General features: G+C 48.5%; 1 protein-coding gene across 2 annotated transcripts in view; it reads left to right on the plus strand.

Annotated features, from left to right (window-relative positions):
- Positions 1-27,450, plus strand: part of HLF (HLF transcription factor, PAR bZIP family member) — a 56,580-nt gene that overhangs the window by 23,749 nt on the left and 5,381 nt on the right. For both annotated transcript variants that reach the window (NM_001139450.1, XM_042255179.1), the window contains 1 exon segment: positions 23,024-23,244. In NM_001139450.1, coding sequence (NP_001132922.1) covers positions 23,024-23,244 — 221 coding nt within the window.

The following is a 27,450-nucleotide window of genomic DNA, read 5'->3' on the forward strand; positions in this document are numbered from 1 at the left end:
CGGCAGGTCAAGAATTAGACTGGGTTTTGGCTGGATCTGTGATGTCCTCGATAGGCTCTGAGCAGAGTTCATTCTAAGCCCCCTGGAGGTGTGGGACCCTCCCCTCTGTGCTGGGGCTGTGTCTGTTTAGTAGAACGTTGGGGAAAAGAACCTCGCTCCTACTCGGGTGAGGTCGCAGAGGTCTCTGGAAAGAACCGAGCAGAAAATTATTCAAACAACTAAAGCATTTGAAAAATTATTTTGAGAAAGGTTTAAAATATTTTTTAAAAATTTCATAGCCAGCACCCTTCTTCCATTATCCATTGGTGAATTAACAGCTTGGCATATTTACCATGTATGTTCATATATAAATGTATGTATTGGTTTATGAACCTAAATGTTACAGATCAAGTTGTGATTCGGGGGGAACTTTTGAAAAAGAGCCATGTATAAACTCATAAGGCGGAACGTTAATAATTCCGAATCTGCTTTCTCAGGTGCAAATCTGTCCTGGCCCTTTGGGTCCGCCGTATTAATAAATAAGCCTGGCTTGAGTCTGGTTAGGAAGGCCAGGCTGGCTCATAGGAGCACTGCGTTCCACTCAGTTAGCCTTTGTCAGAGGGGGGCAGGCGGCTCGTTGGCACAGAGTCCTGGGTGTCTCCCTTCGGAATGTGAGGGGAGTATCCCTTCACTTCAGGGGAGACTGCACCAGAGCCATCTTCTTCCCTTGGTGCTGGAGAAAAACAGACAAATGCAGAAAGCAGACGTTCAGAGAAGAGTGTGGTACAACCCAAAGCTGCGTGGTGAGCTGGGATGCCAGCTCCCCCCAGGGCACCCAGCGTCACAGGGGATCTGGGTGGTGAGCTGGGATGCCAGCTCCCCCCAGGGCACCTGGCATCCCAGGGGGGGCCTGTCAGGTGAGGCAGCCGGACGGTCACCTGTGCCTTCTTTCTTGACCGCTGAAATCCTGAGAGTCAGGCCGTCTTCAGTGTGAACCCGTTTCTCTCTGAACACAGAGCTTCCTTCAGACAGATGGGTAAAAAGGAACAGTGTGATTAACAGCTAATCCTTCTCTAGTATTTACTGTAGCCTGGGCTACAAGCTAGACTCAGTGGTTTTACATGTACAATTAAAACTCAAAGCAAGCCTCAGGCGCTGCTATTATTGGTACTAGGTAGGTACTATTATTATGCTCTTTGCACAGAGGAGAAAACCAAGGGCCGGACAACGAGCAGACGGCTAAGGGAGTCCGGTCAGTGGGCAGCCAGGCTGGCGCGGGCACCCCGAGAGCTGGCTGCTGCACCTGTGTGCGGGCCCACCGCTCCTGTTTCCCCGCAGGAGATGCTCTGCCCTCGTGGAACGTGGAGAATTCCCGGGACCTCGGAACCCCCGTGTGGATGGCATGACAGTGTCAGCATCCTGGGGACCTGGATGTGGAGGGGATGCAAGCAAAAGGGCCCCCAAACCAAGCCACGCGTCTGTGGCGGCGCTGAGATCTCACGGCCCGGCCTGGGGAGGCCAGCTGTCAGAGCGCAGGCTTTCCTTTCAAATCAGAGCGGATGTGACTTAAAAATGGATTCTGTGCTTTGGTACAGCTCTCAAAGCCACAGCGCCTTCCAGTCCGATTTTAAACGTGAACCTCTGTGAAATGGTAAACACAGCCATCGGGAAGTCAGGGACAGTCTAGAGGCTTGGGAGCGCGCAGTGCCTCTGTGCCGAGCTCATGGCATGGTCCGCGGAGGGCTGAGGGCAGGGGTCGGCCCCCAGGGCCAGGCTGTGCTGATCTGCCCGGTGCAGCAGGGAGGCCTGTGGGGCCCGGGAACGCCGGTCCTCCGTGCCGAGATTTCCGTCTTCAGCCCTCCCGAGAGGCTGGCACGGAGAAGCACGCACGGCCATGCGGACGCGCCGGACTGCAGCTCTGTGCTCCGCCATCAGCGGGTGGGTGAAGGGAGTGCGCGCCTTCACGTGCTTTTCAGAGACAAGCTTACTGAGAGCTCCTTGCAGAGACTCAAAACGTGGGGGACGGGTGTTCGCAGTCATGTAGGTGAGGCAGCTCAGAGCGTGGAGCCGGCACTTGGTAAATATTAGTTCCCTTCCCCTTCCTGTGTGTGAGGCAAGTTGTACAAGTGAAGCCTCAGCAGTTCAGATGCAAAAATAGAGCTCCATGTGAGGATGTGGCCTCTTTTCCCTGCATGTGGACCAGATGTCAGGCTGCCTGGTGAGGACTCCAGGAATGTGACGGCTTCCTTCTTCGGGGCTTCACTGCTTCTCCCCATATGGAGGAGCCTCCCTCTCGATGCACTTCTTGGATCTGAAAAACAAGAATGAAAAAGAGGATGGTATAAAAGTCTCAGGAATGAACTTTCTGTATTCGCCTCCTTAAAAAAAGCATTTGCACGTGTGTTCTTTGGCTGTTCCCTGTAGGTTTGATACGTGGTCACCACACCATTATCCCTGTTGCTTAACATGATAAAAACTAATGGAAGAGCACGGCAAATGAACCTCTGTTTTCAGTGCATTTATCCTTTTCCTTACCTGACATTTACTGAGGGCCAGCCATCAGGCTTTGAACTAGATGTTGGGAATTCAGCGATCAGGAAGATGTTATCTCTTGAACTTGAGAAGTTTATGAACTACAAAGAGATAGATAAAAAAATGTGACTAAAGTGTATGGGTCTTCTCTGGAAGTCCAGTGATTAAGATGCTACACTTCCACTTCCCTGGTGGTTCAGATGGTAAAGCATCTGCCTGCAATGTAGAAGACCTGGGTTCAATCCTTGGGTTGGGAAGAGCCCCTGGAGGGGGGCATGACAACCCACTCTAGTATTCTTGCCTGGAGAATTCCATGGGCAGAGGAGCCTGATGGGCTACTGTCCTTGGGGCTGCACAGAGTCGGACACGACTGAGTGAGCAAGCTCACTTTCACTGCAGGGAGTGCAAGTTCAGTCCCTGGTTGGACTATAAGGTCTTATGAGCCATAAGATCTTATAAGCCACATGCCATGGCCAAAAATAGAGGGGGGAAAAAATGTGCCACTTGGAAAGAAATGAAAGTTGTAAAGAAAGAAAGTAGAAATTTTAAAAAAAGGTCTTAAGGGTATGGACAAAGTGCAGTCAGGAAGGCAAGAGTGGTCAGCTCTGAATGGGGTGCAGAGAAACGATCAGAGATGAACTGTGTCTTGAAGAATGAGCACAAATTACTCAATGTGAAGTACATATTTAAATGACTCATTGAGTTTTTCTTGACTGATACTAATTTCCATTAAATACGCTCAAAAATTAATTCAGATCATAGCGTTAAGGGACATGAGACTAAAATTTTAAAACCAGGGGGAAAAGAATGAAAAGAATGTATATGTGATGAATACCCAGAGAAGCGAGGCTTTGCTGTGTGGTGAGGAGCTGGGGGTCTGCACTCCAGGGCAGCTGAGGCACGTGTCTCAAACGTGGCACGTTTAAAGAAGTTGGGAGGTTAGAGTCAGCTTAACTGACGGAATTCGACAGTTGCTGTGGCAACACACCCACTTTCAGAAAAGCATTTGGTGGGAGGGCAGGAAAAGGTGTGGTCCTTGCCCTGGGCTGCCTTACACCCCACACTGCCTGTTCTGGCCAAAGGTGACGATGGGTTGAGAAGGAAAAACGCCCCACGTGGCTGACTGTTGTCTGCTTTCGTGGAACTGACTCTGGAATAAGATAAGGAGATGAGTAAACCAGAGCAGACAGCCGGGGACCGTCTGAGCAGGAGGGGGAGTTTTGAGCAAGCCCACTGCCTTCAGGAAAACATCTCCCAAGCACTGTATTGGAATATATTGAATGACCCATGGATTTCTGTGAAAAAATGCATATGGCACAAATGTGTGTAAACCTTCCCTATGGAAGCAGCAGCAAAGCATGCTGTTGGCATAAAAAAAGAGTCCTGAGAGGAGCAAAAAGACTTTGGTTTATGAAAAATTGGTTTTGAAAAGTTTTGGCCCAAGAGCTGGGTGATTGTCTCTGCGGCGCCACCTTCTGGCACGTCAGAGGTATGACATGGTGTGAATCTGGGTGGTGGGTTTCCTTACAGGCTTCCATGTGCTAGCTACTTACTTCCACGTGGGCTGTATCTTCAGACCTTTGGTTCAGGTCTCAGCAGTACAACATCAGCAACAAATTGGTTCTCGACCTCGGCCTCATGTGAGACTCTCCGGGGGAGCTTTCTGAAAAAAAGTTATTTAAAATAATTTAATTACAAAAGAAATGTATCAGTCAGTTCAGTCGCTCAGCGTGTCCAACTCTTTGCTACCCCATGGACTGCAGCATGCCAGGCTTCCCTGTCCATCACCAACTCCTGGAGCTTGCTCAAACTCATGTCCATCAAGTCAGTGATGTCATCCAACCATCTCATCCTCTGTCATCCCCTTCTCCTCCCATCTTCAGTCTTTCCCAGCGTCAGGGTCTTTTCCAGTGAGTCAGCTCTTCGCATCAGGTGACCAAAGTATTGCAGCCTCAGCTTCAGCATCAGTCCCTCCAATGAATATTTAGGACTGATTTCCTTTAGGATGGACTGGTTGGATCTCCTTGCAGTCCAAGGGATTCTCAAGAGTCTTTTCCAACACCACAAATCAAAAGCATCAATTCTTCAGCACTCAGCTTTCTTTGTAGTCCAACTCTCACATCCACACATGACTACTGGGGAAACCATAGCTTTGACTAGACGGACCTTTGTTGGCAAAGCAATGTCTCTGCTTTTTCATATGCTGTCCAGATTGGTCATAGCGTCTCTTCCAAGGAGCAAGCGTCTTTTAATTTCATGGCTGTGGTCACGATCTTCAGTGATTTTGGAGCTCCCCCAAGATTAAAGCCTGTCACTGTTTCCATTGTTTCCTCATCTATTTGCCATGAAGTGATGGGACTGGAGGCCATGGTCTTAGTTTTTTTGAATGTCTAGAAGTAATATATGACCAGTGTAAAATACAACTTGAGAGTTCCTATATCTCATTCCCAGATTTAACAGTCAGCAGTTCCTTGGATACTCTTCCAGATATTTTCTTTGTGTGTATAAATACATGTGTACATATATTTATATAGAGATTGATTTTGTAGAGAAATATGGAAATATATGTATATGCATACAGTATATGAATATATACCATACATAATATGTAACTTGCCTTTTTTGCTTAATGTTTTTTGGATATCTTTCCATATGAGTATATGCAGCTCTCCTGGCTGAATGGAATTCCATTGTCTGGATGGGCTGTAATTTATTTAACAGGTACCTTTAGCTTGTTTTCATCCTTGGTTGCCATTCGCCATACATTCAGCATGTTTAAAGTGTAAGTCCCTAGATGTGGAATTACTTGATCAAAGTGTGTAGGCGCTAAAAGAATTGTAGTAGTTCATACTCCTATCAAAAGTGGATGTGAAGACTATTTCTTCTTTCATTAAAAAAATAATAAAACAAAGCAAAAATAGAGGGTTCCAGGCCCCATTTTCAGAGCTTCTGACGGAGGTGGGAGAGGTGCTTGAACATCTATATATTTTAAAGCTCTGCAGGTGAATCTGGGCCATAACCAGGGTTGGGAGCGATGACCTCAGACAGAGGGGGTAAAATTAAGAGCCTGTGTCTAGGTGGTGATGCCTCGGTTATGCCCTTTAAGATCCAGATAGCAAGGCTTCGCTTACGGAGGCCAGCTGGGGGGTAATTCCTTGCTGCGTGGCCTCACATTCCATTGGAAGAGGCAGAGTTTGTGGATATGAAAGTCAGTACTTTGTTCTCTGACTTCAGTATGCAGAGCCCCTGGCCTGGCCCACTCTGGGGAGTAACAGTGTCTCCTTTCTTCTGCTTAGTTAGCTTCAGGAGATAGAGAGAAAATGGACCTCTCTTCTTCAGAGAGCCCGTCAAGCATTCTCCATCTCGGGGGATGACTCCTCCTGCACAGCGTTGTGTCAGAAGAAAGTCACCGCCTTCGTTGCCTTCGGTCGCTCTCATTTTGTCCTTTGAGGCTGTGCTCTGCCATCCCCTTCCATGCCTCTGTCTGCCGAGCTGTGCCAAGAGCAGCGTCCTTGCCCGCTGGCATCAGGACATCACGTCTTGCTTCACACCTCCCACCCGCTGGAAGACCTCCATCCCTGTCTGATGTGTCTGTCCTTTCCTTTTTGAGGAAATAACCCTGTCCCCGCCCATCTCTTGTTTGCCCACGTGTCTCTTCAGTCGGTTTCTCTCTCTCTCTCCCATGTTTAGGTAAGAACTGCCGTTCGTTAGCTAAGGAGTTTGTATCAATATTAGGAAATCTGAGTTGATGGGGGGGCGGGGCGGGTTGCACACTGGAATGACAAAGGTCACGGAGGCGCTGGGCCACCCTGGGTCCACCAAAAGGTCACAGACTGTGCTGGGCCCCCCGTCCCGCGCGTGGTCCTGGCAGGCCCTGGCCTGAAGCCCGAGAAGGGGTGTCGCAACACAAGGACCCGCACGAGTGTTTGATGCTGACTTAGTCCTCGTTTCTGTTTACCCAAGAGGCACGCAGACCTCACCTCGTGCCTGGGGAATAGAAAGGCAGATTTTTGTCCCATATAGATTTTTCTACATGAGGCAGGAGCCAGATGGGTTTAGCTTGGCTAATCTTAGTGCAAGCTGGAAAATTCCAATTTTTCCGAAACAACACATTTCTAAGAAATTGTCTGGTTTAGAATATGATGCTAGTATATGTAAGGGAACCACATGACTCTGGGCTGACTTACAGCAAGGCTTATAAATATGTAGGAAAATGTACCTGCATCTCCCTTGTCCCCCACCAGCATGGTGATGGCAAGGACTAGATTCAGTTAAGCCCCTCCATTTTTATTGCTTGTCAAAAAAGACCAGTGCCTGTTTGGCAAATATTCCCTTGTGTGGGATTTAAATTTATTTAAGAAAACCTGAGTGTCTGCCTTTCCCAAGTCTCGGCTCGCCTGGCGCATGCTCAGTGAATGTTGATTCAGGTTTTATATCGCTGGAAACAGTGTATGTTGCTCTTTGGTCTTCCCTTTAACTCTGCCCAAATAACCGAGACCACGCTATCACTTCTGTAAAATGCAGTTCCTCCCATGATACCTCATCACCAAGGTGTGTGCCCATCAGACCACAGTACCCGTGCCGGGAGCGCCTACATGAAGCAGAGTGCCCGCAGCTGCTGCAGAGGCTGGCAGTGCCCGCCTTGCCCCGATGAGGTGCTGGGTGGGGTGGGGGGCACACAGTGCATTTTGTTCAGGTACCAGCTGACTCCCTGGGGCTAAGCTGATTTCCCCTTCCCCGAGAATCCATACCCCGAGTTATCAGAACCCCACCCCACACCCCCACTGTGACTCCTGTTGCCTAGCAACACTTATTTAGTCACCTTTCAGAATTATCATTAATACTGAGGAAGAGAACATCCCTGCTCCGTGTTATATACATAGCCTGCGCACTGCAGACTTCTCTGTTTGGGGCTGGAGGGGTATCTATGGGCATTTTTTAATCTGTCATCCTCTGTCCAACATGCACTCTCCAGACCAAGAGCGAATCAAAAGATGTCATGGGGGCTTTAGTGGATGCAAAGGGGCCACTGTAGGCTGGCTGCTCACCATCCCTCAGAGAGAGCTCCCCAGAGGACACGGAGCAGACACGGGCATCCTGAGGAGCAGGTCGGAGCCCCAGACTCCGCTGCATGAGGGGTCCAGGGGAGGGCTGCCTGGCGGGGGTTGTTGGCCGTGGGCTGCGGCATTCCTGTTCTAGCTGGGCAGCTGTCGGTGATGGCGGGAGTGTAGAGAGGTGAGGGCTTTGGAACTGACCCGAGTCTGAATGTAAGTCTTACACCTCACTGGTTGCTCGACCTGGAGCCAGTTACCAAGCTGTAAGGCGGCGAACCCTCGCTCAGTCAGCCCGAGACACTAGCCTGTCCAGGAGTGAGTCCACTTCCTGCCTTTCTGTCCTCTCCAAGAGCTGCCCACAGACTCCTCTTCAGCTCCCATCCCTGGAACGGCAAGATTCCCCCACGGCCTTCCCTTTAATTTTTTCCTGCCCTGTATTATCTCCCAGGGGATCACAAGGCTGTGAAATCCGCATCTCCAGTTACGATTGCACTTCTGAGGCCTGGACTCTTGCCTAAAGCTGGGGTCCATGTCCTCCAGGGTCTCCATCTGGAGCCCAGAGGTGCCCTGGACTTGGTGGAGCCACAGACTCTGACTTTTCCTCCGAGAGTGCTCAGGGCACTGTCTCCCGGGTCTCGGTGAGTTTTATCTCCTCCTTTCTGGCTGTCCAAGCTGGAACCTGCAAGTTGGTCCTGCTCTCTCCTGCGCTGCCTCACAGAGTAACGGAGTCTCATATTGACCCTACCTCATCAATGACTCTTGAATCCAGCCTGCCCTCTCCCAGCGCTGGGGGAGCCACTCAGCACTCCTGCCTCCCGTCTGAGGCCTCTTCTGCTGTTGCCATGGTGTCGCCTCATCACTCGCTCACCAGCCCCTTGAGGATGAGATCTGACCACCGAGCGCCCCTCTCTGTCTGGTCTCAGCTCTTCCTTCCCCTCTCCTCAACCTCTAAGCTCCAGCTACCCCCTGCTTTCAGCTCCCTGCCTGATCCAGGAGTTCTTGAACATCTTCATGGCCTCACAGATTCTGTTCCCTCTGCCTCCATCACCCCTTATCTCTTTACTTGTCCAGCTGATGTCGAGAATCCTCCAAGATGCCAACTCCCTCTGAGAAGCCTTTCCTGATGCCCTGCAACTCTCTCCGTGGATCTGGCTTAGTGATCGACCTTTGGCCTCCACCCTGTGGTTCCCTGGGCAAAGCTCTCCTGTAGCACCTAGCACCTGCTGTGAACACCTGTGTGCTTACAGTTTCCACCTCCAGACTGTGTGCTGGGTTTTATTTATGTATTTTCACAGCTTGGCTTCCCTGGTGGCTCAGGTTTGATCCCTGGGTCGGGAAGATCCCCTGGAGAAGGGAAAGGCAACCCACTCCGATATTCTTGCCTGGGAAATCCCTTGCACAATGGGCTACAGTCCGTGGAGTCAAGAAGAGTCCAGTACCACTGAGTGACTCTCTCTCTCTCACACACACACACAGACACACACACACACCAAAAGTAAATACACAACTAGGAAACTGACAGCTCTGCTGCATTAAGACCATCCAAACTTTTGGCGCTTCTCTGGTGGCCCAGACGGTAAAGAATCTGCCTGCAATGCAGGAGACCCAGGTTCACTCCCTCGGTTGGGAAGATCCCCTGGAGAAGGCAGTGGCAACCCACTCCAGGATTCTGGCCTGGGAAATCCCAGGGACAGAGGAGCCTGGCGGGTCCATGGGATCACAAAGAGTCAGACACGACTGAGCAACTAACACACACACGCTCAGAACTTAGTCCATAGTAGGTCTTAGTAAATGTTTGTTAAATCACTGTTTTAGCCAACAAGCCTTTGTTTTACTTTATTATTATTCTTTTTAAATATTTATTTGGCTGCACCAGGCCTTACTTGCAGCACACAGGATCTAATTTCCTGACCAGGTTTAGATGCAGGCCCCCTGCGATGGGAGCAGAGTCTTAGCCACTGGATAGCCAGGGAAGTCCCAACAAGCCTTTGCTAATTATTTTCTGTGCAAGACATTGGCAAGGCCTTTGCCTGAAAAGATTTACAGTGTAGTTTGAGAACAGACTCTTAAAAGCTATAGAGTCACTTAACCTGAGACGCTCCCAGGCCTGCATATGCTTGCATGAGATATGGTATAGATATTAAATGTGAGGCATGTTGGACGTTGTCACCAACGCTTGGACAGTCAGTGGGAGGAGGGCTTGACTTAGACCTTGAGGGGCGGTCGGGTAGGTAGAGGTGGAGACAGTGAGAAGCAAGAGCATCTGGAACAGGGCCGGCCAGCGTGGCTGGACCGAGAGTGGAGCAGGGCTGAGGGCATCCTCGGCCTCTGGCCAGAGCTTGGACCAGGCGGCAGAGCAAGGCCGCTGGCGGTCTTGATCAGGTGGAGGTGGTGTTTGAAGAGTCGCCTGGCGGCATGCTCAGGACAAGCCTGCAGGGGGCAGGGGGCCCAGCGAGGAGGGCACTGCATCGGCCCAGGTCCTCAGGGATGGCCTGCCCTGCCTCTGACGGATCTGAACCAAGATGCACAGCCTCCCTGGGACTTAAGGATGGTTTATTGCTAGAGCTGCAATGACCTTTGCTCTTATTCTGAACTCGCATCTCATTATATAACAGGTGCTCAAATCAGAGCCCAGGGGGTCTCCCCCACGGTCTGCGTCACTGGCCCAGTCTCTGGATTCCAGTCCTGCATGAGACGGGTGTGGTCCACGCCCAAAGCCTGATGGAAGAAGGGATAGGAGACGGCAGTGTCCAGGCCTTGGGAGACCCAGGGGGAGGGGCTGGTGGTCCCTGTGAGCTCAGACCTTGAGTTCGGTTCCCAGCGATGGTGAGTGACAGGCCTCAAGTGGCCACGCCTGGACCAGCGCAGGACTCTGAACCCTGGGCAGAGAATTTCAGTGCACTGGCCGGGCGCCGAGGCAGGAGGCCTTAGAAAAGCTTATTTACTTTTGGGTGCTCAGCCTGGAGACTCACACAGGAAAGAATTTGTGTGGATCTCCTTGAGAAGCCGCAGAGCCGCAGCCACACCTGAATCCTATTCATGTTCATCCGGAAACTCAGGCTTTCAAACAATTCTGTTTCTCTTCCTATGTTTGTTTGGACAGGTTGAGGGGCTGGGAGAGGAGGAAGGGTGTCGCTCGGAGGAATGTGGGCCATTTGTTTGCAGCCGGTTCCGGGGTTCGCCGTGGACGTCAGCAAGCCCGGCGCTTACCTCGTCCCCAAATCCAAACAAAAAACTCACATGGCCCAAAGGAGAATAGTCAGTTTAATAACTTGCCCTGGCAGCACTTTGAAAACTGCAGATTTCAAATGACTAGACCTGCAGATTTTCACCAACTCGGACAATTAAAGAGGCTCCAGAGACCTCAGCGGTGCTGACTCCAGTGGTGCGTGTTGTCATTAAAAACGGAAAGAGCCTCCGAAAATAGCCTCCAGGTATGGAGAGCTTGCTTCTCTGCTTGATGAGAAGGTAGCCCCATCCCAGCGGGACCTCCGTAAACTGCTGAGTGGCTCAGTTTCTCCGCAGGTACCGTGTGCCCATTGGCCCTCGGGGCTCTGCAGGGCTGTCAGGAGGGCAGGATGAGCCCATCGACACTCCGTGTGCACTTGAACCAGGTCCAGGGGCAGCGAGTAACGCCGGGCAGGAGCCCCTCTGGTGTCGGCTGCTCCTCGGAAAGCGACATCACCACTGTGCCCATGCAGGGGGCTGAGGAGGGGCAGAGGAGGGGTCCCCAGTCTCCGCTTCATCCTCCCCAGATGCCTCGTCACTTGTCCTCTGTCCCATGGAGATGCAGAAAGGCTTGACGCGGCCATTCTGGATGAGAGTCCCCATTCCCAGGGCGGCCTGGGGAGGATTGCAGCCACGCAGTTCTCAGAGGGCGTGTGTAACATTCAGAGTGTTCAAAGGCTGGGCAAGCAGGCAGTCGGTGGGATTCGACCTTGCGCTTCCCAGGTCTTCACCCGCCATGCATTTCCTGCAAGTGCAGAGGAACCAAGAGGCCTGCTCTTGCACAGCGGCATGCCATGACTTGGGATGGAGTGGGCGGAGACAGGAGAGTGCAGGGGAGGACCGGGCACTCTTTCCCATCTGTGGCCCTTCCGACTCACCTGTGGTTGATGGGGGGAGGGAGGCTCAGTGTTGCCAGACCTGGAATCTGGCCTGCACCCGCCGGCTTTGGTCTTCGGGGCTGTGAGTACATTTCCGGCCACCTTTTTAATTCCCTGCACCCGGCGGTGGCATGCGTGCAGCAGGGAGAGACTCTGGTCCTGGGGATAGAGGAGCTGGAGGGGGCTCTGTCACTTTGTCTCGGGAACAGTGGTGCAGTGACCGGTGGGCCCACGCGTGCCTGGACCCCCGGCTGGAGGTTTGGTGCTGCTGCGTGGCACTGAGTGCCAGCGGGGGAGGCTCTGAGCCCCTCAGCTCTCAGTCGGCTCAAGGAGGCAAGTTTCTTGCTGACTCCACTGGCAAGATTTGCGCTGATCCACACCCTTGGAATGAGAGGCCTTGCTAATCCAGCCCTGGCCTCTGCCAAATCAGGAGCTGCCAGATCAAGTCAGGGCCATTTTGGGTACTGGAGCGCGATCCCAGAGCACCGTGCTTGTCCTGGATGCGGGGTCACACTTGGTGACGTCCAGCAGGCTTTGCTCGGGTGGCAGCTGGCGGGCAGTGTGTGCTGGAGGGCAGGCGAGGTGCAGACGCTGCCACGTGGCCACCCCACACCATGCCCAGCACAGCCAGCCCTGGGGGACTGACGAGTAAGCAGGACTCTGCGTGGTGGAGCGGCTGGCCCTGGTCACAAAGCTCTTTAGGGCAAGTGCACCCTGAGTCCAAGTCCATCTGTGCTTTCAGGCGAGCCCAGTGGTCTCCAAAGGATGGGTCAAAGGGGACGGACAGAGGCTGCAGCGGGAGCCTGAATGGTGTTTCCCCGGTCTGTGCCCAAACGCAGACCCAGAGTTAATTAGCGCACTGATTACTCAAGGGTATAGACGTAAAACGTGCTCCCCCGCGATATGACCTTTGCAGCCACAGCCCGTAACAGAACAGACGAGGCCTGGCCTCCGGCCGTCCAGCGGCTCTTTAAAGACGCCTGTGTGAGATGTAGCATTGCCAGGAGCCCCGGCCCCCTGGGCCGTTAGTTCATTTGTCATTGAAGGCGTGTCCTTGGCATGAGCGGCCGTTCAGGAGGACCGAAGTGGTGAAGGCGGGGAGGGAGAGGAAACGGGGCGGCTGGCTGCCCTCATTCCTGGGGCTCTGGTCCATGCCTGGGGCATCCCTGCCCCCTTGGGGAAGCATCCACGCCCAGGAGCATGGCGCACCCTGGGAGTCGGAGCCCCACCAGTCTCCCTCCAGCTTTCCGGCTGCATGACTGTGTGTGTGTGTTGGGGTGGGGGGGTGGGGGGGGGGGGATGCGGATTTCACCTCTGACCCGCCTCTTCCTAATCCGTAAATTGTGGGGCAGGCTCATGGGTCAGTGGGAAGTTGTCCATGAGGCCAGGAGACCCAGGTCCTGACACTGAGCTCAGTTGGAGAGTACAAAATCCCTTGCTTTCCTTTAAGGCATTTATATGCTTAAGAGCTTGGGCTTTAGAATCAGAAGAGTTGGGAGGTGAGATTCTGTTTCATCTACCAGTTGGGCAACTTTGGTGCATTATTTAGCATTTCTGAGTGAGTGAGTGATAGTTGCTCAGTCGTGTCCGACTCTTTGCGACCCCCTGGATATAGCCCACTAGGCTCTTCTATCTCTGGGATTCTCCAGGCAAGAATACTGGAGTAGGGTGCCATTCCCTTCTCCAGCATTTCTGAGCTTGTCTTAAACTGTCTGGAAAAAGGGAGCAGCAGCAATGATTCCAACTTACACAGATATCTTGAGGATTAAGTGAGGCGGTACGTGGTGGGGTGCCTGGGGGGGTTGCTCCTCCTGAACACTGACCTTTGCTCCTAACAGCGACTCTTCAGTGGGCAGGGGCCCGTCCACTGGCCCACAGGGCAGCGTTCCACTCGCTCTCAGTGAACGGGAGCAGACGGACCCTTCCTTATGTTCACACATAATGGCTTGGTTTGGCTTCTCAATATTGTGCTTTACCCATATTTCTGTGGACAGCCCGTTACTGTGGAGAGTGTTAGGAAAGAGCTGCTTTCATCAAAGTGATCTTTATAGGGGACCTTTCAGTATATTTGTCGTGCAACCATGGACAGCACTTACTGGGCGCCTTGTCTGGATTTGGCACAAGGGAAGCCGTGTGTGTGTGTGTGTGTGTGTGTGTGTGTGTGTGTGTGTAAAACAGAGACAGAGGGATTTGTTTTTGCCTTGAAGTTAGTGTATCAGCCAAATAAGGCTCAGGACACTAGAAAGTGTCAAATGTTATGACAGATTCACAGCTGCTGGAGTTGAAAAGGACTCTTTCGAATCTAATGTTTGGTTAAGCCTTTTCTTTCTCCTCTTCTTCCTTTTCTGGGGGCTTCTTCTCGTTGCAAAATGAAGCAAAGTCCAATTTTAAAAGCTTATTTTTATTTCTGTCTTTGTAAGTAAAAGAGGCTCATTATAGATAATTGGTAAAATATAATAAAAAGAAAACATAGTCCCCCAAACCGTCCTCGTTAGGAACCAGGGGTATTTATTTCCGGTTGTTCAGTGGTTAGTATTAAACGTCTCTTGCATGCAGGCTCCTTCTAGAAGCTGGGGATAGAGCAGCAAAGAAAACAAGGTCCCCATCCCCTGGTTCTTACGTGTTTGTGGAGGGAGGTCTCTGACCAAGTCAGGCAAATACAAAAGATAATTTGGGGTGGAGATAAATTTTGCAAAGGACATGAAACAGGGTAGTTTGGTAGTTGGGGCAGAGGAAAGTCAGAGAGTGAGGGGACGTGGCATTTGCACTGGCGACTAAAGGACGCAGAAGGGTCAGGCAGGCAGTTCAGGGCAGAATGTTTAGGTTAAGGAATCCTGAGGACCCAGACCCTGGGGGTCCTGCTTGGGGCGTGAGGAATGGAGGGAAGGCCGCATGGCTAGGCCTGCAGGGTGCGGACCCTTGAGTGGCAGTGCGAAGACTTTGGAGGCTTTCAGATGGGAGAGTGACCAGCGTAGGTCTGTATTGTGATTTTTTTATGCTTATGTTTGGCTGCACCACGTGGCATGTGGGATTGTAGTTCCCCAATCAGGAGCTGAAACCACGCTCCCTGCAGTGGCAATGCGAAGTCCTAACCACTGGAGCACCGCGGAAGTCCAGGTCCATTTTTAGAATGTTTTCCAGGCTGTGTGGACAGTCCATTGTGAGGACTCGAACGGAAGGAGGGGGAGCAGTTAGGAGGGTGAGAGAGATGACTCCCAGGTGGCTCAGTGGTAAAGAATCCCCCTGCCAATGCAGGAGATGCGGGTTTGATCCCTGGGTTGGGAAGATCCCCTGGAGAAGGAAATAGCAACCCAGCTGCCTGGGAAATCCCATGGACCAAGGAAGCTGGTGGGCTACAGTCCACTGGGTTGCAGAGAACCAAACATGACTGACCCTGCACTCACACACACACAGAGATGCGTGGTGAAGAAACCATGAAGCTTAGATGAGGAGGCGTAGTCTTTTTATTCAAATTTTTTAAAGTATCTGGGATCATAGTATTTATTTATCTATCTATATTTTTGGCTGTGCCAAGCAACTTGCAGAATCTGAGTTTCCCAGCCAGGGATCGAGCCTGTAGTGTTAGTGCAGAGTCCTAACCACTTGACTACCAGGGAATTCCTCATACTCTGGATATTTGATATTTGTGTTTATATGGAGACCACTGACTACTTCCCAGGTACTGTGAATTATGTTAAGCACTTTGTCTATCAGTTCAATTCAGTCACTCAATTGTGTCCGACTCTGTGACCTCATGGACTGCAGCACACCAGGCCTCCCTGTCCATCACCAACTCCCGGAGTTTACATAGACTCATGTCCATCATGGCATCGTTGGTGATGCCATCCAACCATCTCATCCTCTGTCGTCCCCTTCTCCTCCTGCCTTCAATCCTTCCCAGTATCAGGGTCTTTTCAAATGAGTCAGCTCTTCACATCAGGTGGCCAAAGTATTGGGGAGCGTCAGCTTCAACATCAGTCCTTCCAGTGAACACCCAGGACTGATTTCCTTTAGGATGGACTAGTTGGATCTCCTTGCAGTCCAAGGGACTCTTTAGAGTCTTCTCCAACATCACAGTTCAAAAGCATCAATTCTTCGGCACTCAACTTTCTTTATAGTCCAACTCTCACATCCATACATGACTACTAGAAAAACCATAGCTTTGACTAGATGGACCATTGTTGGTAAAGTAATGTCTCTGCTTTTTAATATGCTGTCTAGGTTGGTCATAGCTTTTCTTCCAAGGAGCAAGCGTCTTTTAATTTCATGGCTGCAATCACCATCTGCAATGATTTTGGAGCCCCCCAAAATAAAGTCTGTTACTGTTTTCACTGTTTCACCATCTATTTGCCATGAAGTGATGGGACCAGATGCCATGATCTTAGTTTTCTGAATGTTGAATTTTAAGCCAACTTTTTCACTCTCCTCTTTCACCTTCATCAGGAGGCTCTTTAGTTCTTCACTTTCTGCCATAGGGTGGTGTCATCTGCATATCTGAGGTTATTGATATTTCTCTCGGCAATCTTGATTCCAGCTTGTGCTTCATCCAGCCAGGCATTTCACGTAATGTACTCCGTATATGAGTTAAATAAGCAGGGTGACAATATACAGCCTTGATGTACTCCTTTTCCAATTAAGCAAATGAAAGAGCTCAGCTGTGATTCTAGCACCTCCACTAGCTTTGTTTGTAATAATGCTTCCTAAGGCCCACGTGACTTCGGATTCCCAGATGTCTGGCTCTAGGTGAGTGATCACACCATAGTGGTTATCTGGGTCATGAAGATCTTTTTTGTGTAGCTCTTCTGTGTATTCTTGCCACCTCTTCCTAATAGCTTCTGCTTCTGTTAGGTCCATACCATTTCTATCCTTTATTGTGCCCATCTTTTCATGAAATGTTCCCTTGGTATCTCTAATTTTCTTGAAGAGATTTCTAGGCTTTCCCATTCTGTTGTTTTCTTCTATTTCTTTACCCTGATCACTGAGGAAGGCTTTGTTATCTCTCCTTGCTATTCTTTGGTACTCTGCTTTCAAATGGGTATATCTTTCCTTTTCTCCTTTGCCTTTCGCTTCTCTTCTTTTCTCAGCTATTTGTAAGGCCTCCTCAGACAACCATTTTGCCTTTTTGCATTTCTTTTTCACATTCCTTTCTCACACAGCCCTGTGAGACAGGCATGGTAATCTGTGTTTATAGATGAAAAGACTTAAACTCAGAGAGGTAGATTTTTAAAAAGGAAAAAAATTCACCATAGTTTCTGTCCTTACTATAGACCTTACTAGGAATTTGGGACGATTTCTCTCTGGTCCTTTACTCAAACACCCAAGTTTGTAACATATAGGTGGCAGAACGAGAAATCAAACCCAAGTCTGACTCACTAGATGGCTTAACCACTACTCAGTACGTTTTAAAACCTTGTTGTAATCTTAATGTTATTGTATAAGCGTCTCCCCAACAGCTTATACAGCTCAAGTACAACAGCTTAAGTACAACAGCTCAGCCTGTAGATCAGCCGGGTTGCCATGACAGTGTTTACCAAACACTCGCAAATGCTCAGTAGCATTCACAGATGGAGGCTTATTGTTCCCTTGTCTGAAGTGGCTATGAGTTGGTCAGGTGGCTCAGCTGATCTTGGCTGGACTTGCACGTCTTGGGGACAGGTGACCTGGGCTGGCCTGGACTGGCCTGCTCCCTGTCCCCCTCAGCCCCTCCCACACTGCAGGCTCGAGGGGCAGTGTGACCAGTGGGGACTGAAGTGCTGCAGAGAAGCAGCAGGACATGCAGCCCTCAAGGCCCAGCCTTGGAGCTGACGCTGTCACTTCTGTCACTTTCTGTTGGCCAGTGCTCGTCACAGGGCCAGCCCAGATGCGAAGGCCGGGGAAATAGACTCAGCCTTGACCTGCAGGGTCGCATGTAACAGAACGTGGGGAGAGGGAGGGGCAAGACCTCTGGCCTTTAGGACACTGCTGTCTTTGCAGAGTGCTTGTTAGACCGGCCAAGAGGTTCCTGCCATTGGAATGGAAACCTCAGGGCCCAGAGTCAGCCTCAGGGTCCAGAAAACCCGTATCCTTAGGATGTGCTTGTAGGGCCTTTATTTAATCTCTGTACCTAAAATGGTCACTCATTATAGATCCTCGAATGTTACTGGAGTCTCCTAAGTTGATTGGTTCCCTGTAACGTAAGGATTCTCAGAAGCCGAGTGTTTTGCAGTGAAGTGAGCCCTGATGATGGTTTTCCTCTGAAAGCAGTGAGTGCAAAGACAGTCAAAAGTGCTATTTCATACTCAAATTATGACTGTGTGGGGTCAAAGAGGTTGCTAGATTCTTATTAAGTATGTAAGAATAAGAAACATCCTATCTTCAATTATGTTATTTGGAGGTTTAGGCATACCTACTCTGTGACAAAAGCAGAGGCCAATTTTTGGTTTCAAGATAACTTTTAATCTCTTTCCAGATTTAAGCCCTTTGTTCCACCCTTTCCACCAGAAATCCTCCTTGGCTCTCCTAGAAATGACTTTCACTGAGATGCTTTTAGAAAAAAGAAAACTATGTCCCAGCAAACTGCAGAGTCTACACCATGCGGTTGATCCTGTCCACCCAGTTCTTTCAGAGAAAGCCTTGGAAAAATACCAAGCTCAGACTTAACAAATACAGAAAAGAGAAACAAAACACTTGATCATCTCAACAGATACTAAAAAATGCACTTGAGGAAATTTATTATCATACATGGAGAAGGCGATGGCACCCCACTCCAGTACTCTTGCCTGGAAAAATCCCATGGATGAAGGAGCCTGGAAGGCTGCAGTCCATGGGGTCGCTGAGGGTCGGACACGACAGAGTGACTTCACTTTCACTTTCATGCATTGGAGAAGGAAATGGCAACCCACTCCAGTGTTCTTGCCTGGAGAATCCCAGGGACGGGGGAGCCTGGTAGGCTGCAGTCCATGGGGTCGCTAGAGTCAGACACGACTGAGCAACTTCACTTTCACTTTTCACTTTCATGCGTTGGAGAAGGAAATGGAAACCCACTCCCGTGTTCTTGCCTGGAGAATCCCAGGGACGGGGGAGCCTGGTGGGCTGCCATCTATAGGGTCGCACAGAGTCGGACACGACTGAAGCGACTTAGCAGCAGCATTATCATACATAATTTCTGATTTTAAGAAAACAATAGTAGGGCTGGGAAGGTTGGAACTGTTTTAGCTTCTCAAAAGGTTACTAGGGGTCTAGAACAAACCTTAAGGATGTAAGGCATTAAAAGTTATTTTCATAAAAGTCTGGGACAGACTCTAGGCTCATCCCTTTTACTCAGTGTTTTTTTTTGCAGAGCCTAGCCAATGCAGTGAGTTGTTTGTTTGTTTTTTTTTTTTAGTAGGAATTATAAACACTGAGGCAACAACTATCTCTAGAGGCAGAAAAGATTATTTACCTTGAAAACTCTGTTAGAGCTATTAGAACCAATAAGGGAGTAAAGTGGCCTTAAAGATAAAAGAAAAAGATGAAGTAATAAAAATGCAGAGTATACTAAGGATATATTGAATATTTTAAAGTTATCAGTTGTCCCCAAACTAACCTATGGTTTCATTCAATCTTCATTCAAATTCCCATTAATAATTTAAAATATAATTTAATATATCCAGAAATTCCTATTTCTATGAGTATAAGAATACTGAAGAAAATCTCCTGAAAAGAACCACAAAGAGGGCAGAACTTCCCCTTTCAAATATCAAATCTCACTAATACCATTATATTAATCCATTTGGAAAGTATTATGTAAAGGTTCTTGCTTGAATGTTATACAAAAATAAATCATAGGTGACTCAAAATCCTAAAATATAGTTATATTAAAGTATAGAGTAATATGCTGCTGCTGCTAAGTTGCTTCAGTCGTGTCCGACTCTGTGCGACCCCATAGACGGAAGCCCACCAGGCTCCCCCGTCCCTGGGATTCTCCAGGCAAGAACACTGGAGTGGGCTGCCATTTCCTTCTCCAATGCATAAAAGTGAAAAGTGAAAGGGAAGTCGCTCAGTCGTGTCCGACTCTTAGCGACCCCATGGACGGCAGCCCACCAGGCTCCTCCATCCATGGGATTTTCCAGGCAAGAGTACTGGAGTGGGGTGCCATTTCCTTCTCCGATAGAGTAATATATATGTATATATATAGCCACACACATATGCACACATATATAGCATATATATATGTGTGTGTGTGTATATATATATATGTATACGTATACATGTGTGTATATAGTATGCTTTGGGGATAGAGAAGATATGAAATTAGGAGCCATAAAGAAGAAAATTTTAAGATATTATTACTATATTATAGTGCAAGATCTCGTCAGTAGTGCAAAACTCTAAGCAAAGTTAGAAAACAAATAGTCTGGGAGAAAATATTTTCTACAGAGAAAACAGATAAAATGATTATATCCATAGTTGATAAAAAATTCTTTCTATAAAGAGTGCTTACAAATGAATAAGCAACAAAATCCACTTAAAAAGGAGCAAAAAATAAGAGAAGGGTAGTATACAGGAGAAAAAACAAATATCCAATAGACACATGAGTTGTTTAGCCTCACTACTAAGAAGGAAATGTAAATTAAACAGTAGTGATATTTGTGTAATCAGATTGGTAACATTAAAAAAATTATCATTTAATTTGTACAAAAATGCACTCTCAGAAATGTTGGTGCAAGTATAAATAGATAAGACTTAGCAATGCTTTTAGAAATTTAAAAATACTTGCCTTTTGTAAGAGCAATCTCACTTTTAGAAATGTCTTCTATAAAAACACTCACATACCTAAAAATGCACCAGTTGGGAAATAATTAAGTAAATTGTTATACCCAAATTTTGGGAACTACTCACCCTTTAAAAAGAACAGAGTAGTTCTGTTTGTACTAACATGGTAATTGCATATGGTATACTGGTATATAGAAAGAGTCATGTAAGACCTAGGGGTAGTATAATCCTATAGGATTGAGAAGTTCACACTAAACAGTTAAAGGTATCCTTTGGGAAGAACAGCAAGATGGATTGAGGGCAAGGGAGGCACATTTCTGCATTTGTTGAAATTTTGCAGTGAACATCTATGGTAATTTAAAAGATTAATGTAATGATTCATTTTTAATTTGAAAATTCTTATTAATAAAATTTTGCAAATCCACAAAAAGTAGGATAAAATAATAAAGATCCTCCTCCCTGTTACTCAGGGATACTGTTGACATTTAGGAATAAAGGGGGAAACAAACGTGTCCAGCAGAGTTAAGGCAGTCGAAAATATAGACAAACAAGATGATGCAAGGGTATCTTGGGAGAAGGGAGACCTGGATGTTTCTCAGGTCCTTCGTGGGGTGCTCTGCGATGCTGGGAAGCCACTGACTCATCTGCGGTCTGGTTAGGTTTTCTCCATGCTTCAGGTAGGGCTGCCCTACTTCCGTTGGAAGAAAGGGCTGAAGAGAAAGAATGCAGATAAAGGTTCTGCCTCATGTGAAGTGTTATTGTTAGAATGTCCATGAATGAATGTCAGCGCCCGGCATTTCTGAGGGCCGCCATTAAATGAGCAGTATTCTTTGCAGAAGCAGAACTCTGAAGCAGGCACACTGGGAGAAGTGGGTGGGGATAAAATAGAGCAAAGATGAAAGACCATGTAGTCGGTAGGGGAGGAGTGTGTGTGTATGTGTGTGTGTGTAAAGCTTAACATGTATAAAGAAATAGAGTATAATCTTTAAATACAACATAAGTACTTGAAGTAACTTTGACCAATTAGATGGTAGGAGAGGGTATTTATGCCTGTGTGTGTGTGTGTTTGTATTGGGCGTGGGGGTTGGGGGGGTGGCGGGCATTGGGTAGCTTTATTATTAAGTTCAAAGAGAGTTCCTAAAGGGAAAATAAAATACCAGTTTGAGTCAGACACAGCTCATTCTCTCAGTCAGTGTCGAGAGGCACAAGATCAAATCTGGCTTGACACCATCCAGTGCAGATCTCAGCAGCCACTAGAAGCTGGAACCAAGCAGAGCTTGGCTAATGAGAATCTCCATCCTTTGCCAGTGCCTGGGGGCCCATCCCTTCCTCTCTGGCAAGCAGGATACAAAGAGAGCTCAAAGCAGAGTGAGGACCAAAAGGTCACCCAGAACATTCATTCTGAAGCTCCCCACCAGGCCTTTCTGAAAAACAGACAAGTGTGGTTTCACAGTTTAGCCAGAAAGCGAGCCAACGGCTTTGCCCTTTAGCCCAGGGTAGGTTCTAATGGCACCTACAGGATGTTCCACGTGACATCCGGCCTTTAGCAGTGAAGGCAGAGGAGGACCCGGGCCAGACCTAGCCGAGGCATATCCTCTCATGTATTCTTTGGGCGTGAAAGGGATGACTGTAAAATTCAGGTGCAACTGGAAGTTAGGATTCAGAGCTCCCCGCATAAACACTGCAGTCTGTTATCAAGTTCCCATCCACCAGTAAGACACTTTGCAAAACGCAGTCAGCTTGTTGCTCTGAGGACCTTTGTGCATTTCAGCAGCTTGGTTCACAGATGCCTCAGGTGGCAGTGAGAGCATCTCCACCGTGTCTTTTCCATTTTGCTCTGTGTCTCCGGAGTGCACATGTGGGTTAGGGTGCAGCCTGCCGGCTCATCTCCCGTGTCCAGTCCTGTCCCCTTCAGCTCCCTCCTCCCGCTTTCCAAACCTCAGCTCCGCCTGTCACTTCTGTGCGCAGAACCCCTCAGTGACATTCAAGGCCTCTTGAACAGCCCTACTGGCCGCCTTCCTGACCATGTCTCTTGCACTCCTGCCTCTCTCGGTCTCCTGCTCTGACAGAGCCACCCAAGACTGCTCGTGGTTCTTTCAAAACCTGACCCTCTGTCTTGGGTCCCTGGATTACCTTTGTGGCTCATTTCTCTGTAGAGATGCAGCTCTGCCGAGCATTTTCTCTGGAAAGTGTTCCTGGCCTGCTTTGTGTCCTGTTCCTCCACTCTGCAAGCACGTGTGGGTTCCTTTCACCCCTTCACTGTATCTCACTGGCTGGTTTTAATCTGATTCCCCGACTCACTTGGAAAAAACCTTAAAGGTAAAAAAAACAGAGTAACTGCCACATAGTTGGTGCTTTGGGATTATGTTATAGGAAGGGATGAACTCATGCGTTTTTTAATTTAGCTTGTGAATATGTGTACATGGGTCTTTGTTTCCCCCTATCTGACATGAATAAAGTGTTCAGCCTGCTGTGCCTCAGGGGGGATGTTGGGGTCACATTTAAGTAAGCTTAAGACCCTTCACCTCATCCTGAGCATCACCAAGTAGACGGCAGTCAATAGCCCGCTCCTGGGCTTCCACAGAATGCTCACAAACTAAAGCTCCCGTATTGTTCCAGGCCAGCTGCTGCCAGCCAACCGCAATACTCCGAGCCCCATCGACCCCGACACCATCCAGGTGCCCGTGGGCTACGAGCCGGACCCGGCCGACCTCGCCCTCTCCAGCATCCCGGGCCAGGAGATGTTTGACCCTCGCAAACGCAAGTTCTCCGAGGAAGAGCTGAAGCCACAGCCCATGATTAAGAAAGCGCGCAAAGTCTTCATCCCAGACGACTTGAAGGTAAACGGGAACTGGTAACTAGGCTGTGGGCAAGTGGAGAGTGGGGTCGAGAGGCAGGCTGAAAGGGTGAGCCCAGGAAAAGCACACAAGCTTGTGAGCAAAGACTGGTAATTTTCGGCCCCATTTTTCAGCATGTGACAAGGCTGGTTGCTTCCTCTCTGGATGTCTTCTGTACTGTGCCTTTCATATCTTGATAATGCACAGAAATAAGGAAAAGCAATAAAATGAAGTACTTTGCAGCCCATGAAGGAAGCAAGCCCACTGCTACCTGCAAGGAAACCCATGAAAGCCTAGTAAAGACAAATCTGGATCTTTCAAAGTTGGAAAGGAAAAAAAAAAAATTTATTGGGAAGGGTACCTAGACCTCAGAGTCTTCAAGGGTAACCTTTTCTTTGGGAATTTAATGCTAATTAACTGCTACCATTTCTCTGTAGGCCTCAGGGAGTAACAGCGAGAGACAGACCTCTCTCCACATTGCCAACCTTGGATGCCAGGGTGGGACTTTGTTGAGGAAGCTGGGGGGTTTCCTGACACTATTTATAAGTAATGTTCACTCTGCCTCTCACATAGTGATCACTTGGGTATCTCAACAAAAGGTTCATTTGAGGTTGGTTTTTCTCTACTGTGTTGAAGGGACACATTATTTATAAAGGAAAATAGATTTACCTTAGGAAATCAGATACAACTTAAACAAAATTAATCTGACACATTTATGATACCTTAGGAAGAGAATTCTAAAATTATGCCATGCGTACTGATACCAAAATAGAACCATTTTTGATTAGCCATTGCTTAGAATTGTCTGTGTTTATGCTGCTTTCTAATCATATGAACAATAGAGATGTGATTGTACACATTCAAGGCACTGGAAGCAGGCATAATCAGGTCTTTTCTAGCTTCTCAAACCTAAACATGGTTCACGTGAAGAGAACTCATGTTGGGAAAATAGGGAGTTTGGGACATTATTCTGGAACCACTTTAGACCAGTCATGCCTGCTTTTCAGACCTAAAGAGCACTGGAAGAAAACATGCCTGCAGATTTGCCACTGCTGTCGTCCAGCAGCTGAAGTTACCTGCGGTGATGCAGGATCATAAAATGCCCAAGGTGAAGGGGGCCTCAGACCTCATTAGATCACAGGGGTCACTGCACCACTGAGGAAATGGAGATGAAGGAAAGCGAAGATGAGCCCTGGTAGGTAGAACAAGACCCAGCCAGGTCCCCAAGTCTGCTAGCTTCCAGAAACGTCACTGCGGCATGTGGCCCTGGCAGGAGCTACAACAGGGACCTCCAGTAACTGTCGTCCTCAATAACTCAGACTCGAAGGAGGAAAGTGCATGGTAAACACACCAGAAGATAGAGACTGGTCAAGGAACTGATGGTTAGACAAAGAGGGGATAAGAAGGGGGCCCACGGGATTAGGTCTTAGGCAGTTTAAGTACCTTCTTTCAACGGATGCTTTTCCTCACCTTGTGTTCTTAGTCATTCAGTCCTCTGTGTATTTTAGAACTGGCTTCTTAAACTAAATCAGGGAGCCCATTCAGCATGGATTTCCTCTTGAGTGGAGGCAAGTTTGAAGAGGTGCTGCTGTGTAGTGGATAAAACCTCTAGCCAGACTTGCACAGTCTCCAAATTTACAAGTTTAAAGCAAGGAGCAAGCTGCTTTAATTACCCAGGTAACCTTGGCAACAGAGAGGCCACGTGAACATTGCTGTGCTGGAATTATACATGTTACCACCACCATGGCTGGACGTGGCCTTTCCACGTGCCAGTGTGGGGAACAGGCAAGAACATTCTCCTGCCAGGGGTCTCTGGATTCCTTCAGTTGTGAGCAAATCCTCAGGCCCCAGACCACGAGCACGGGTGAAACAGGAAGCAGAACTCCAAGGTGTTTCTTGTGCAGCAGGAGGACTGAGCTGGGGCAGGTGGGAGCCACGTGTGTGGCCTCCAGCGCTGGGTGAGCAGAAACTGAGTGAGTGAAGCGGCCCTCGCTGCCTGCACTTCCTCTCTGGAGCCATTCATCTGGGTTAGCAGGCGTCTTGCCCCCACCCGGGAAGATGAAGGGATGGCATACAGGTTCCTAACTGAGAATCAGTTTAATCGCCTTGGTGTCTTCCAAAGACCCATTCATTCACTTGACAAATATTTTTCAAATGCTAGTTTCTGCCAAGTCAGGGCCTGGGGATTCAGAGGTGAGCCGCTACTGACATTGTTCCTACCCCCAAGTGAGAAAAAGGGAGTGCTGATATGTCAGGAGGGGCCTGCTGAGTGGAGGTGGCATCAAACGCAGACCCTCAAGAAGATAGGACTGGACTGAGGGTGGTTTGCCAGGTGGTGGTGCCTCGGGAGCCAGATGGCATCCGGCCCTGGGAGGTAGAGGGAAAGGGCACAGGTGATGTATCAGCCCTGATCAATACTTCTGCACCCCACCCCCATTCTGCGGTAACAGAGTGGGGGAGGCTGGTTTTCTTGTCGGGGACAGCCCTCCTTCCATCATTCCTGCCTCCTGTGTCCCCTGCTCCGTTTCTGCTCCCAGCTCCCCTCCTACCTGAGACTGTCCACATTTCACACCTTTGCTCACTCATCTGTTCACGTGCACAGGAGGCTGGGAAATGGAAGTACCTCAGAAGTGAGAAGAGCTCAGAAATCGGTTGTTACACTTAGGTCAGCTGGTGACTCCCCTGGTCCTTAAGACCTGATCCCAAACCTCCAAGGCCTGTGGTGGTACCCTTTCTCCATCCCTCTGAAAACACAGCTTCTTCAACTTCCCAGGGCCTTGTTCTCCCTACTCCCTGGCCCCTATGTGCAAGTTCTGATACATCCTAAGTTAGTCCCTCTTTCAAATCATCTTGGAAGCCACACTTCTGGGAACACTGATGAGAGGGGTAGATTTCCTGATTTACCAAGGGCATGGATCTGGGGCTTACTAACATAGACAACGTCCATCAGAATTGGAGGTGTCACTGCTAATGTGCCATAGACCCTCTCACCCCACGGAGTCTTGGGCTCTCTTAGCTCCTCCCAGCTTCTTTTCCAGCCAGCTGGCCTGGCCTCTCTCCTCTTCCTCCGGCTCCCCACGCCTTTTTCCCAAGGGCAAGCAACAAATCCTGCCCCAAGGTTTCCAAAGGATAGCCTCCTAAGAAGAATTCTTCAGCGATTATGAAGATCATGTTTTTCACTTTGTTGTATATTATTATGAAATGTATAGTAAGCTGGGAGTGCCTTATAAATAAGAGAATAGTAGTAGTTTGTAAAAAGCAAACAGAAGGTGCCTGCACTGACTTTGTCTCACACCTCCTGTCTGCTGGGCAGTGTTGGCTGAGGGTAAAGGGCATGGATGGGGCAGACCACTGACCTTGCAACTTGTTTGCAGACTTTCTCTCAAGTCTGAGGTCACCATGTGACCTCCTCCAATGACAAATGCCCCTTGGAATCCTGGGGCAGGGTTAGAACTGACCTCACTCACTTATTCTGGGTGGTACTAACTGCAGGTATTAGCATTGCTAGGATTGAGGAATTTACTATTGCAATGTGTTGAAAAAAAGGGGTGGCAAAACCCACCTGGTGGCACCATAAATGGAAGAAGACTTCCTTAGTGCTTCTAGGACGGTTTTCCCTTTTTTGGCAGAGAGAGCTGTGATGGGGGGGAAAAGGGACTGTTTTCAAGTTGACCACAATCAAACATCACTCAGGCTAAGAAGGCCTAGTTAACAAACAGTTAAACAAAAAAAGTTAGAGTAAATTATTTAAATGCTAGCCATGAATAAGAATTTATTAATCAGTGGCCAAGTGGAACATTATTGTTTGTTTTTAATTGCCAAAGTATACATGCCATTATAGAATATTCTAATAGTTCAGAAGGACATAAAAACTGAAAGATCCTACCTCCTTCAATCCTCCTTCCAAAGGCACCACTTTTAATAGCTGGGTATAAATCTTTCTGGATTTATACTATTTCTGAATATATATTATTACTTTAAAAAAAAAAAACCGAAGTGGGATGAGAACCTGTTGATCTACAAATTGCCACTGTTTCTACCCACACAGTAATATGTCTCTAGCATCTTTCTGATTCAGCAGGATCATTATTTTTAATAGTTGTGTGACTTATCATGATGTAGTTATCAAAGCTCGTACTGATAATTGGTGGGGGCGGGGGTGCCCATTTCTTTCAATTCCAGACAGTTCAGTTCAGTCGCTTAGTCGTG

Source organism: Ovis aries, chromosome 11, assembly GCF_016772045.2.
Source record: "Ovis aries strain OAR_USU_Benz2616 breed Rambouillet chromosome 11, ARS-UI_Ramb_v3.0, whole genome shotgun sequence".
NCBI lineage: Eukaryota > Metazoa > Chordata > Mammalia > Artiodactyla > Bovidae > Ovis > Ovis aries.